The 14681-nt window shown below is 39.2% G+C and overlaps 1 protein-coding gene across 1 annotated transcript; it reads left to right on the top strand.

Annotated features, from left to right (window-relative positions):
* Positions 1-308: 308 nt before the first annotated feature.
* On the top strand, positions 309-14524 carry COPB2 (coatomer protein complex subunit beta 2). Its single transcript, XM_422637.8, has 22 exons — positions 309-380; positions 1267-1404; positions 1966-2052; positions 3868-3994; positions 5075-5223; positions 6035-6181; positions 7216-7315; positions 7475-7617; positions 7811-8010; positions 8575-8685; positions 8959-9047; positions 9134-9240; positions 9548-9691; positions 10191-10321; positions 10601-10808; positions 10975-11085; positions 11784-11998; positions 12253-12345; positions 12424-12604; positions 12735-12803; positions 13647-13739; positions 14180-14524. The coding sequence occupies exons 1-22, from the start codon at positions 378-380 to the stop codon at positions 14273-14275; spliced, it is 2742 nt and encodes a 913-aa protein (XP_422637.3). The 5' UTR covers positions 309-377; the 3' UTR covers positions 14276-14524.
* Positions 14525-14681: the final 157 nt, after the last annotated feature.

Below are 14681 nucleotides of genomic sequence, written 5' to 3'. Positions count from 1 at the left end.
GCCCCGTGGCTGTCCACCACCACCATCGGATTGTGAGCTACAAAGTCACACAGAACGGCGTTGCCGGGGACGGCGAGGGCCTCGTTTCCGTTCCCGCCACGCGCGACAACCGTTACAACCGTTATCACCGCCCTGAGGCGGCAGCGCGCGCTCACGCGCCCAGCTACTACAACTCCCAGAACGCCCCGCGAGGCGTAGCCGCGGCGGCACGGACTACACGTCCCGGCATCCCACGGGGTTCCCGCTCTCGCGAAGCCCGGGAGCGTGATGCTCAGTTCTCGCGAGAGCGACACGTCCGGAAGCTCCACGTCGGAGGGTGCGGGCTGCCGGGCCTGGGACACCTCAGCCGCGGGGCTCCTGCGGGGTGACGCCGCGCCATGGTGAGTGTGTGGGGGAGTGTGGGGCCGCGGAGAGCAGACCGGACCGGACCGGACCGGACCGTGTGGCGTTAGAGGGATACAGCGGCGGAGGTGACATGGTGGGCCGCGCCGGGGGCTTCGCGGGGTGCGCCGGAGTTGTTGTTGGGGAGCGTTCATGGAGCGGTCCTGCAGTGCGGCCGGCCCTGTCACAGCGCAGCGCGGAGGGCCTGCGGGCATAGCAGCCTCGGGGCCGCCGTACCGCCTGGGCCGGCGGCTGCGGGTGGCCGAGAGCGTTGTAGCGCTTGGCACGGCTCAGAAAATACCTTTGCTGGTGATTAAAGTGGAAGGTTAGAGGCTCCTTGGGAATACAAGCGCTTGAATTCCCCTCAGTTCTTATGATAGCATGTTCCACTCTAAGGTGTATTTCTCTTCATGATTTTAACACTACTTCTGCGGTGCACAAAACTTTCCTGAGGCGACAGCTGACTTCTCCACCAGTTTGGTCTTTCTCAAGTGGAACAGAGAGAACATTCATTTTTTGCCACTTACAGTGGAAGGAAAGGCCGTTTGCTTTCCTTCAGTAGATCAGGGGCACCAGGAAAGTGTGTATGGAGCTGTGCAGACCCTCTTTGTACAAGAGATGCCATTTACAGCGTGGAAATACTGCGTGTTCATGAAGGTAGATGGAACAGATCTACTGGTAGGGGTGTGGTGTTCCCAAAAATCTCTGCCCCCCCCAACAAAAACAAAGGCAGATGGACAGAAAAGAGCAGTCTTCCGTTTGCCCACAAAACAAGATTAACTTTGTTTATTTAAGGGGCTAATTCTGGCTTTCCTTCCTCCATCGTGTTGTTATGCCCGTTTTATGCTGGCATAACACAGCGTTCTCCATTTTTTTCACCTCTAGCCTCTCCGACTCGATATCAAGCGAAAGCTAACAGCCCGGTCTGACCGGGTGAAAAGTGTGGACCTGCACCCCACAGAGCCATGGATGCTGGCAAGTCTCTACAATGGCAGTGTCTGCGTTTGGAACCATGAAACACAGGTGATAACTTTGTCTTTCCTTTACTGTGATTTTTTCAAAACCGACCAGTGCATAAATTCTAACTTTCAACACCAGATACACAAGAAAAATCTGAAAATGCTGCTACTAATTGACTGTGCTCTCCCTGACTTGTATACAAGAGTCACAGCAATAATAGGAAAGTATTATCTTGAGCATAACTCTAATGATGCTTTATTTCCTATACGTTTAGTTTCAAAAATACAAGAATAATCTCCTTTGTACTTGCAATCTGTAATTATGAAGGTTATAGGAAGTGTTAGACCTCTGCTTCTCTGTCAAGTATGGCTGACATTGGGCAGCAGATTTAGAAATGATTTGGAGGTGTGAGTGGTGTCTGGAGGGAATGAATGGAAAACAAGGAGGTGAGCACACAGACAAATATTGTCTTGGATACAGATGTTGCTTTAAAAAATTTTACATGCTGTGTTGTAATATCCCTTGGAGAGTTGTCAATGACTACAAGTTGAATACTGTTAAGAAAAGCTAATTTCAAAACTCTTATTTTCTCCAGTGCTATAAACTGATTGTTTTTATTTTTAGACTTTGGTGAAGACTTTTGAAGTGTGTGACCTGCCAGTGAGAGCTGCCAAATTTGTGGCGAGGAAGAACTGGGTTGTTACAGGAGCTGTAAGCTGTCGTCTTCTTGTGATTTCTATATGCAGTAATAGTTTCTCTTAATTTGTTTCCATGCCATTCTTTTATACATCACATAAAAATGATTCAATATTAATATGCAAGAGAGAAAGAAATACTTCGCTTCTCCAATGTTTTGACTTAGAAACTTAGATTTTTCATTTCAGAGGAGAGCAGTCTTATTTGTGGCTAAATCTAATATCTAATGCAGCGTAGGTCTACATTCAACTTCTTCTGTAAACTGCAGTGCATTTAATGTACAATTTTGACCTAATAGTTGTAGTGCTGCTTTAACAAAGCTGAAACTATTGACTTTTCAAAGTAAGATGGCTCAAAAGCTGCTTTCTACTTTTGTTCCTAGTTATACTCAAACTTTTTAAGACTTTTGTTCCCCTCTAGAAAAATACTCTGCTTTTATTCCTTGCAAAGCAAATTCATTGAATAGTTTCATTCTAAACTTGACAACACATTTTTCTTGAGGGAATGAACATTGATCAGTTCTTAATCTGGTGTCCAAACCATATTGTTATGGCAAATTGAATTAAGAGATGTGTGTCAAGACATGAACGGTGTCTTGGTGTAGTGTGTCCTGTTGAAGGGTTCAGCAGCCTGTTCCTGCATTGGCCTTCAGATTGGTCATTGAAAGTTGTATATGGAATGTGTGGGTAATCTGTTGGAAGGCCAGGTTTTTCTATGATAAAGTTTATCTATCTAAGTTGAAGTGATACCTAAAATGTTGCCTGCATTTTCTTTTCTAGTCTTCTGTGCTATACACACAGTAAATACAATTTCTTGTTATTTTGCTGTTGTATGCTGCCATGACACAGTTAGTTAAAGCAACAGTAAGCCAGTGCTATTTCCCCACAAGTACAACACTGCCTCTCCTCTGTCAGCACAGGAGTTCAAAAAGCTGCATGGGGAACTGGATTAGGAACTGATGGAAGTTAATATGTATTCTTACCAGTTTAATTTCACCTGGATCAGTTCCTCAGTCTGATTCATTGTGCAGCTGTATTGGTCTTAGCTTTCCCAAGGGAGGCTGCAAGCAGTGGCAAAGAAATGGTGAGGAAAAGGCAAAGCTGCTTTTAGAAACAGGGCCAATTCTTTCTCAAAGTAACTATGAAAATGTGATGTTATTTATTGCTTATTCTTCATGTTGGATGTTCGTTGCACTGTTAGCCTGATTTCAAAGGAGTGCATGTTCTTCTCTGCCATTCTGACAGTTGTTTTCTGTAGGTGTTTTTTCTTAAGGAGGCGTATATGAGAGAGGAAAAGGGTGGAAAAGAGAATAGTTTGTACACAAACAAGTAATGTTGTGCTAAATTCTACACCTAAGTAAAGAATAATGGGAATACTTGGGAATACTGCTGAGAAGAATACTGTATCTGAAATAAAGATACCTTTTCTTTTGTTCCCGTCCTTCCCAGCTGTAAAATAATCAGGTTCACATCAATTTTCCATTTGTGTTTGTGCAAGAACTTTGCTTTTCATTTTCATATTGGGCATTAATAACTTCCAAAGCACTTCATTTTAAATCAAAAGATCATTTAAAATATGTCTTTTTAAAATGATTTTTTTAGCTGAAGTTTATTTGATAAATGCCTTGGTATAATACTGGGTAATTTATAGACTGCTGAGCCAAATAATAATTTGCCTCATTTAATTAGTTGCAGAAAATAATTTTTCTTGAACATATCATTGTAAGAGATTCTTTAATAGTGGAATGTTCTGTTTAGCTACTCTACGGTATATTGCAGTGTATTATGTGGAAAGTACTGGTTTAATTATTTATTCTAATCTCTTTTACAGGATGACATGCAAATTAGAGTTTTTAATTACAACACCCTGGAAAGAGTGCACATGTTTGAAGCACATTCAGATTACATTCGTTGTATTGCTGTACATCCCACACAGCCTTTCATACTGACAAGCAGCGGTAAGAGTTGTTTGGTATATTTTGATATGTTTTTCATCAACCATTTCAAGGGTTCTGTCTAGATAGGAGAAACCTGAGAAAAAATATGCAATTCCTAAAGAGAAATCCTTGAGCAAGTAGTTAGCCTATCAATTGTTATTTTTCTGCCAGATATGTTCATATTTTTTAATGGAATATAAATTCTACTTAGAATTGAAAATATTACAGCTTATGTTCTTGCCAGGGAAGACCTCAGAGTCTTGTTGCTTAATAACTGCTCAATGAAAAGTTCACGTAGGTGATAATTAGTTGCCTTTCTAGAGTTTGCTTCACTGAAGCTCCATTTTTTTTTTTTTTAAATACATACGTATTTCAGCTAACAATCTGAATTGAAGCAGAAGGTAGCTCTCACCTGTTTCTCTCAGCATACTACAGAATTGTGTTGAGCTGATCTGTGCTACGTGGGAATGGAAAATCACAGTATCCCAACAAACTTTGCCCAAGAATATATACATCGTTTTCTCAGTCCCTTTTACTTTTGGAACTCTTGCTAATACAGCATGAGCACTGCTAGAATATAGTGAACATTTTGTGTTGGAAACCCTGTAGTTATTTCTCTTCAAGATAATACGCTTGAAATAAAGATATCAGGAAGTCAGCCTGGTTATTTCTGCTTCCTTTTCCTTAATGATCAATTACAGTCGGTGTCGAAGGAGAAAGCACAGGTTTAATTCTTTAAAATCTGTCCATTATTTTAAGATTAATAATTTAATAGCTTAATATCAGTCCTTTATATCTGTAAGACAGATTCATTTTCTGAACAGAAACAGTATACTTATATGATCTGGGCAGGCTCATTTCTTAGTTTTATAACCATTCTACTGGAGAATCTTTTAGAGAAACTTGTACTCCCTGTGGTCTTCCTATAAGGAAGGAGCAGTGATCTTGCAGATTGAGAAAATATTTATAGTGAGTATTAGCATTGCCTCTTTTCAAGGAGAGGGCATGAAGGAACCTTTAACTTGAAGTAATTACCAATTAAGTTATTTCAGAAGATGTTAAACTAACCGAAGCTTGACTTTTATTGTTTTTTTTCCTCAGATGACATGCTTATTAAACTCTGGGACTGGGATAAAAAATGGTCCTGTTCTCAAGTGTTTGAAGGACACACCCATTATGTCATGCAGATCGTCATAAACCCAAAAGATAATAATCAGTTTGCCAGTGCTTCTTTGGACAGGACAATCAAGGTAGAGAATTCTGTTGTTTTGGGTTTTTTTAGTTATTAAGTAATTATCAGAAGGAACACTCAAACCGGTAATGAGAACAGTGGGTTACAATTCTTAAAAGTAGGTCAATAATAGAATTTTTACTGTACAAAGATGTGTATTTTGGTCGAGTTACTGTACACCTACTAGCTATGCACGTAATAGGTAATTCAGTAAATTTACAATATTACCTGACACCTCTAATCATTGAAATTAAACTTCAGTGATTGCTGCATTCCTCTTGGAACTCACAGAGACATTGGGATGGGATAATGGTTATACTGTCTATGAGTAGTTCAGGAGAATTGAACCTATATATACATACTTCAACTGTGTGTATTTAAAAAATAAAAATAAGAAAATTTTCTCCAATTATTTGTAGTCATTTGCTTTCGAGTCTTTTAAACTGAATCCAGAGGTGTCTTCAATCTTCTGACAGTAGACTCTGAGCTTCATTTGCCGTGAAACTATTATTGAGTGTCTGGGACTGCAGGTTTACAACCATCTGGAGAGTAAGAGTTCCTCAAGTTCCCTATGAATTACCAGTATACTGGCTGTAAAAAGACAGTTTTTATTTCATCTGTCTTCAGATGTTGAGATGAGATGTATGTATATATATTGCTGTGATGTGATGATCATGGGAAAATATCAGTGTATCTACAGCTTGACTTCTAAACCTGCATTAGAATGCAAGCTCTGTTTGACAAGGTTGGCTTGGTGAGAGATAATCAAAACCTATGTGGGGTTTTTTGATGTGTTTTTTTAATTATTTTATTTTTTCCCCCCTGGAAAGGTGTGGCAGCTCGGCTCCTCTTCACCCAACTTTACTCTGGAAGGCCATGAGAAAGGGGTGAACTGCATTGACTACTACAGCGGAGGAGACAAGCCGTATCTCATTTCAGGTGCAGATGACCGGTTGGTAAAGATCTGGGACTACCAGGTATGTGTTCAGCTTTGTGCAGTCTATTGTATAGACTTTGCCACAGCAAAATCATGAAATTGTAAAAAGGAAAAGGACTTGAAAACACCAACACCTCTTCCTTCCTTACAAAGATGAAAGTGGGAACAATATTTCATGATACATTTTTCAGATGTTGTTAACTCTTTAGAGAGCATGCTGTGAATTCTAAAAATGAACTTAGAGGCTACTTAAATTTGATGTTAAGGTGTTGTTAATATTGCTAACTTTGCTTTTTCCTTGTCTGTTTACTTTCTGGACACGTTACACAGGCACACATGTTCATGCATGTATGCATGTTCGCATGTACTTGACAGTTCACAGGTCATCAAATGAGTTGCATTATTGCCTCATTTGAATGCTATACAGGAAAGAAACAGACTGAGTACAGAGACAATTGCTGGAACCTAGAGCTCATAAATTCTTCCTGTGTACAAATGCTTTAATGGTCAGAAGGAATCAAAGCTAGTAGTATTAAAATATGCACTACAGCAATGATTGTTATATAACTGAGCTTAAAGTTTTACTACCACATAAAGCTCTATATATTAATTACATGGTCTACTCCTAGTTGCTTCAAACAGAGTAGACTTTTCTTATACAGCTGTGAATAAACATCCTTGATGAAGATATTAGATATTTCTTCACTTATAATTGAATTCAGGTATGTCTTGCTCTGATATTTTTTTTAAGCAACCCCAGCTCTGTCTGTCTTTAGTCTGTTGCACTGCTCTAGCTCTGAGAAAGCTTATTTTGTGAGCAGAAAACAGAAACAACCGTGTCAAGGAAGATAAATACTTTTCCTCTGGGGAGGAGAAATTAAGTCAGTGCAATCACTGATATGTAATACATGTTTAATGCTGCTGCTTCAGCATCTTGGAAATAAATGTTACTGGAAGAAACCTGGAAAAAATGTGCTTTCAGATAGACTTTTGGATTTTATTTATTAAGAAATGAATGTTAAAGTGTTGCAATTTGTTTATTATCTGTACCTGTCCTTTCAACTCTTTTTGCAGAATAAAACGTGTGTACAAACACTGGAAGGACATGCTCAGAACGTGTCTTGTGTCAGCTTCCATCCTGAATTGCCTATCATAATCACAGGCTCAGAAGATGGTAATTGTCTGTTTCCTGCTACATAAAGGATAGGGAAGGAACATACGTTCCTTCATGTTCTCCATAAGGGAGAACATTTTGCTGTGGCATGGCTACACATCTCATACACATCTCATAGTGTTACGCTGAGGATAAGGTATGTATTCCTTTTTCCTTTAGGAACTGTGCGCATTTGGCATTCAAGCACCTACCGCCTGGAAAGTACGCTGAACTATGGCATGGAGAGGGTGTGGTGTGTGGCCAGTTTAAGAGGATCCAATAACGTGGCTTTGGGCTATGATGAAGGCAGCATCATTGTTAAGGTACAGTTAGTTATTTGAAATGAGAGAAGGTGATTCACCGCTGTCCTGTGTAAAGAGCAACTAACTTTCTGATAATATATAAAATACTGATCATTTAGCATTTTAATTGTCATTTTCAGACAAAGCTGGGATATTTCACTAGATGTGTTGAACTGAAAGAAAATCAAAATTGTTCTTATGCTATGCTTCCTAGCTTGGTCGTGAAGAACCAGCCATGTCCATGGATGCAAATGGAAAAATTATTTGGGCTAAACATTCAGAAGTCCAGCAGGCCAACTTGAAAGCTATGGGAGATGCTGAAATTAAAGATGGAGAAAGACTGCCACTGGCTGTGAAGGATATGGGGAGCTGTGAAATATATCCTCAAACAATTCAGCACAACCCTAATGGACGGTAATTGATTTTAGAAAAAAAAATCAGTTTGGTTTTGTTTTTTAGTAGTGGAACACTTCTTGCATGTGTCCTGGTAGGGACTGAGAGCCTATGGCGAACAGTTGTCTCACAGCTAAGCAGGGGAAAATCATAGTCGTATGGGCTTCACCCATCTGCATAATAGCTCGCAGTTTAAACAAACAAGTTGCACATTGTAAATAGGGCAAGAATTACACAAACATAACGTATAATGTAGTAGTAGCAAACCAGATTCTTCTATTACATCTCATTTTTTTTATTATTAGATAAGCTAATTTCAAAGAAAAGGTAAAGGGATACACAGTAGAAATGCAGCAGAGTGGAGAGCAGAAGCAAGAAGGGATAGCAAGTAGCTAGCAAAGTGAGGCAGAAAAAATCCATTATGTGATGGGTTTTGGAATACACGAAGTTGTCCTATTTAATTCTGTCTGCATTTGCAGTAATTATATTGTGATACAGGCTTTTAATATCTTCATATGATTTGTGTGTTTGATCTGGTGCACTGAACAGCGATGTCTGACGGACTGCATCTCTGTCTTGCTCTAGGTTTGTTGTAGTCTGTGGTGATGGAGAGTACATCATTTACACCGCGATGGCTTTGAGAAACAAGAGTTTTGGTTCTGCACAGGAGTTCGTGTGGGCACATGATTCCTCAGAGTATGTGTTGCAGATTTTTCCTTTGTATTAGCTTAAATTTGCTGCTGCTATATCTCAGTCTGTGCAAACACTGAGTTGGGCTGAAGACAAAAAAAAAAAAAAAAAAAAAGGTTTGAATAATGAACTTAAAAAAGGTACTATTTTAAGGTTTTCTATTTGCTGCGCTCTGCTAATTTTTGAAGATAAGTGCAGGGGCTTTTCTTGTAGCAAACTACTAAAATAGTAAACTGCTGCTTTAACAGGCAAGTAATATTTTTCTAACGCAATCTCTAGATACGCAATCAGAGAGAGCAACAGTGTTGTAAAGATATTTAAAAACTTCAAGGAGAAGAAATCGTTCAAACCTGATTTTGGAGCAGAAGGTGAGTATTTACTCTTAGAACACACATATTGGTGCACGTGCACAGTCTGCACAATGCAAAATTCTTCAACCTTCATTTTCTTGCAGGCATCTATGGTGGCTTCCTGCTGGGAGTTAGGTCTGTTAATGGTTTGGCATTCTATGATTGGGAAAACACGGAACTGATCCGCAGAATTGAAATTCAGCCCAAACACGTAAGTTTTGGAAGGAAACTGAAGATATGAATCTCTATGTACTTGTCTGTGTTTACTCAGTTTTGACTAGACTGTTGATTTATTTTTTTTCTATAATGAAGCCAAGCTGTCAACCATAACAATAACAAGTAACAATATCTTAAGTTTATCTCTGCCTTGTAGTGAAAGGGAAGAAAATCTTATGTATGAGTTTGCTTCTTGGTTCCTAAGGCTGCTATGAGAGTTTGTACAAACTAAAGCTAAAACATACTTTCTCCCTTAACCTGAGCTCTCTAAACCAGTGCCATTATTGATTCTGATGACACAGATTTTCTGGTCTGACTCGGGTGAGCTTGTCTGCATTGCTACAGAAGAGTCATTCTTCATTCTGAAATATCTATCAGAAAAAGTTTCATCTGCCCAAGAAACACATGAAGGAGTCACTGAAGATGGAATTGAAGATGCATTTGAGGTACCTGCATTTAAAAATGGAATGTTTGTAGGATCAGAGATTACTGAAGCAAATCTTGCCAGAGTATAGCAAAGTCAGCCTTTAACATAACACTACTGAATGTTATTTTCCAGACATCTTGCTCTTGGGTAGTACGTTCATAGAACTGACAGAAGTTTTCTGCACTTTTTGTATTTTTAAATCTGATAGAAGTTTGAGACCAAGTGAAAAACAGCAAAAATTTCACAGGGAAGCTTATCTTTTAATTATCTTGTTTAACACTAAGTTTGGTACTTCCTTCCGGGATTTGTAATTTAGTTAATTATTGAGATAGAGATTTGTAACAACATTTTTTTTGTAAAACTGAAGGCATAGTTCACGGAATTTCTGGTTTGTACCTGAAACTTCTTTTGCAACTTACCCTTGTGTCTATTGAAGTACAGAATGTTGTATTTAATTTGGAAACAGGGTAGTCCTACTGTGATCTAAATGTAGCTTTTTGGTTAAATTTAATTTGCAGGTTCTTGGTGAGATTCAGGAGATTGTGAAAACAGGTTTGTGGGTTGGTGACTGCTTTATTTACACCAGTTCTGTGAACAGACTCAACTACTACGTTGGAGGAGAAATTGTCACAATTGCCCATTTAGACAGGTAAGTTGCTGCATTCGATTGTAAGAAAGCCTTAAACATTTTTTCAGTAGAAGTTAGGACAAGGTAATCCCCCACTTGCCCTGCTGTATTACTTTTGGTTACTTTATCATGCTAATGTTCTCAGGCAATTACCGTAATCTTGCACAGAATAAATAGCATTACATCAAAGCATGGGTACAGAGTAAAAGTTGAAGCAAATATTCTTGCTACCGTTGGATTTTTTTATGTAGTACCTCCTAGTGGACCTATCCAAGCTGAATAGCCTTTGTTTTGTTTCAGGACGATGTATCTTTTGGGGTATATTCCTAAGGACAACCGACTTTATTTGGGTGATAAAGAGCTAAACATTGTTAGCTACTCTTTGCTGGTCTCAGTGCTTGAATATCAAACTGCTGTGATGAGAAGAGACTTCGGTATGGCTGACAAAGTTCTTCCCACAATTCCAAAAGAACAGAGAACCAGAGTTGCACATTTTCTTGAAAAACAGGCAAGAGAACTATTTCTTAGACATCAAAAAAGTAATCAGCTCATTATTTCTCATTGAATTTGCTAAGTAAAAAAACAACTTAAAAAGCCACTAACTTCCTGTATGCTGTTTGACGTGACTCTTTGATCAGACCTTGACTTTTGACTATTTGTTTTATTTATTTCAGGGCTTCAAACAGCAAGCTCTTGCAGTATCCACAGATCCAGAGCATCGTTTTGAACTTGCTCTTCAGCTGGGAGAATTAAAAATTGCTTATCAGCTTGCAGTAGAAGCAGAGGTAAACATACAATTTCTGGTGATTCATAATATTTCTGAGTATAAATCTTAGAGGCCTTGTAAGAAAAGGCAGCGTGAAGATGCAGCACAGCTCTGTGAACACTGTAAATATGCGTCCAACTTCCTCACTGAAGTTTTTCTGCCTGTAGTTCAAAGGAATCTGAGCTGTGGGATGGGAACAGAAGCATGTTGTCTGCTCAGAAAGATACAGGAACTCCTCCTGGAGAGTGAGACATTCCAACCACAAACAAAGCCTTAATCTTCAGTGTTGAACAGAGAGAGGAGAAGTGGCAGAACTGAAGCCTCTGGGCCTTTGTTCCAGCCTTGAAAAACCTGCATCATTTCTGATGTTCTAGGACAACTGACAGGCTGTGATTTGTCCCATAGTTATTATTAAGAGAATTGGTCTCAGTGTTCCTTTTGCAAAATAATGAAGTGGTAAGGAGTAGGTTAATGTTTCTTATGAAGCAGGGAGAGGGGAAAGTAGACAGGTGTCACTGTGTAGTGACAGCATGACAGTGGTACACGCAGAACAAACTGCAGTAGTCGTTTGATCTTCATGAGAAGACAAGCATACTGATGGGATACAGTACCTTAGCAGGTGAACTTAGAATTCATATTGAATGCTTTAAAAATCTGTAATGGTATTCAAAAATATGAGCTTTTTTTTTTTTTTCTTCCCTCCCCTTGTGCTTTTAGTCCGAACAGAAATGGAAGCAACTTGCTGAACTTGCCATTAGTAAATGCCAGTTTGGCCTAGCCCAGGAGTGTCTCCACCATGCACAAGACTATGGAGGCCTACTTCTACTGGCTACAGCCTCAGGAAATGCTAACATGGTGAATAAATTAGCTGAAGGAGCAGAAAAAGATGGCAAGAACAACGTTGCATTTATGAGCTACTTCCTGCAGGGAAAGTAAGTAGTGAGAAATGCAGATGGTTCTCATTGGGCTTTCTGAAACACAGAGAACATCAGATTTCCAAATGGTTAAGTACAGCTAGCATAAGGATAAAAACAGTAGCATGTACCCTTTCAGAAAAACTATTTTACGATGCCTACTTTTTAAAATTAGGCACTTTTAGTTTACTAATGTCATAGACTAAACAGCTACAATGCAAAAGTCTGACTTGAAAGAGAACTGATAAAAATTCTGTTTTAAAATCCGTTAGGCTTGACTCGTGTTTGGAGCTCCTGATTAAAACTGGACGTCTCCCAGAAGCTGCTTTTCTTGCACGGACCTATTTGCCAAGCCAAGTTTCCAGGTAACACCAAAGTATATGCAGATCCTAGTAGTATTGTCAAAACTACCTGTATACAATGAATCTGATTTCTGTCTCCAGGGTTGTGAAACTGTGGCGGGAGAGTCTCTCTAAAGTTAACCAGAAAGCTGCCGAATCCCTCGCTGATCCTACAGAATATGAAAACCTTTTCCCTGGATTAAAGGAAGCTTTTGTTGTTGAAGAATACGTTAAACAAAGTCTTGCTGACCTGCGGCCAGCCAGGGAATACCCCCTTGTCACTGTAAGTAAGAAGTGGGAGTTCCTATTTTCTCTCAAAGAGAAAAATTAGAAGTTGTGCAAATTCAGCTGTAAGCAAATCAATGAAATTACTTAAACATTCCATTAATGTGTCTGCACTTTTTATCTTTTAGCCAAATGAAGAAAGAAACTTACTTGAAGAAGCAAAAGGCTTTGAACCATCGGGAGTAATGGCATCTCAGGTCAGTGTTACCACTAAATGATGAAGCCTCAGAAGCATTTCTGTTGTGCAGTAACGTTTACCCTGGAGAACTTAAAACCATGATTATTGAACTGTTGCTCTTACTGGCTTGATTACAAGCACCGCACTTGAGTTTCACATTCATTTGCCTCAGAATTGTTGACTAAAAAAGTAGATTAAGAAAAGTCATTAGTAGTTACAGAATTATTTGTGTGGCTGCTTACATTTTTGTTCTGTACTGCCACTAAATTCATCCTGAGGAAAAATTGCATATCAAAGCCCTTACTGCCTCAGCTGCTTCTAGCACTCTGACAGCTCAGTAGCTGGAACTTGGAATCTCTGACATACCTCAGCAATTACAAATGCTTTACAGTCGTTGCTATTGTGCATGGCTAAGCAGAAAGACTGCTTCAGAAGTTAGAGACTAGCAGTCCTGCTTAGTTATTTGGAAACATCATAATATTTTAAGTAATTAAGTAGCTCAGACTGATGGTTTTATCACCGAAGTGAAAGTTTTCACCTTGTGAAAGTTATCTACATGTTAATTTACAATTATCTTGCATTAGAAGCTATAAATAAGGCCTGCCATTTTCTTCAGTTGCACTTCAGTTCTTTAAATTAATTGACACAGACTGAAGGTTGTTGTTTATTTTTTCTAAATTAAGTGGGGGGGGAGAGAGGGGGAGGGGTTCCTCTGGAGACTGAAAAAATTTCATGGCTGTGAAGATGTAATTCTGGAATTACTGAGGGAAATTTTAGAAGACAACCATCGAGGCTTGGGCGAATGTTCAGAGGGGCTGTTGTTTACTTGCTTTTATCAAAATTAAGCTATCTTTTTCATTAGAAAAAGACAGAAGAAGCAGTTCCATCTCCTAAACCAGAAGTGATGAATACAGTACTGCAGAATTCTGATCTACTTCCACCACGAGATCAAAAGGTACTGGAATATATCTTAGGAAGGCATGGAGAGTCATGGCTAAGGACTGAACTAATAATTTGAGTAAAGTGTACCAGATAACAGCACTTCTTATCTCAATATGATCCCCACTCCTGAGACTTATTGTAGTATGTGAATCCCTTCCTGTGGTGTGCAGGAACTGTACACAGTAATGTAGAACAGTTCCCACAGCCTTGTAGGCTTATAAGGGAACAAGAGGAGTCACAACCCAGAAAATAGTAACAAGCTGCAGTACTGCAAGCTGCTTTCTTATTCAGGAAGGCATCTTTTTTTCTGTACTTTATCATAGTTCTTATGCACTACTTCATGGCCTTAAGGTTATTGAATGTTTCAGTACCTCATATAGCATTATACAAATTACATCTGCTATCACAACAGCTGCCTAACATGTATCCCTGCTATGTGGACTCTTTTCCTAGACACTTCTGGATTTGGAAGATGACCTTGATAACTTAGACCTGGAAGATATTGATACCACAGATATCAATCTGGATGAAGAGATCTTAGATGACTGAACAGAGTTCTAGGTGACCAACTCAACTACTACTTACTCCAAACAAAAGAATGAAGTTCTGTGGACAACGTACTCCACATTAACTTGATCTTTATGCAGAAGATGGACCATATACATGTAGAGAGAAGGGCAAACCCAGCAACTGTAAAAAATTTGAGTATGTTGAAATTTAAGATATAGGCCTGCTCTAAAGCATCATGGAAGCGTTTTCATTTAACGTGCAGTTCAATAAATCCTTTTAAACATTCCATTCCTGCTCTCTCCCCTATTTCGAGAACTAAACTGAATTATAGGCGAGTATTTATTCAACATATATCACCCTGAAGTAGAAGAGAATGTGACTAGAGGGGGAGTTCATGTACAGTACTTCTGAAACTAAGCTGTTTCTGTAGCAAGTCCTAGTATGT

The sequence above is a fragment of the Gallus gallus genome, chromosome 9 (assembly GCF_016699485.2).
Source record: "Gallus gallus isolate bGalGal1 chromosome 9, bGalGal1.mat.broiler.GRCg7b, whole genome shotgun sequence".
Lineage (NCBI taxonomy): Eukaryota > Metazoa > Chordata > Aves > Galliformes > Phasianidae > Gallus > Gallus gallus.
The sequence above is the reverse complement of the archived record's forward strand: the minus strand, read 5'-3'. Positions and strand labels throughout refer to the sequence as shown.

Bases quoted from the DNA above. Each gene is read 5' to 3' on its own strand.
- COPB2 (XM_422637.8), top strand. The intron at 1,405-1,965 runs GTGATAACTTTG...TTTTATTTTTAG, and splicing joins TTTGGAACCATGAAACACAG to ACTTTGGTGAAGACTTTTGA. The intron at 10,322-10,600 runs GTAAGTTGCTGC...GTTTTGTTTCAG, and splicing joins ACAATTGCCCATTTAGACAG to GACGATGTATCTTTTGGGGT.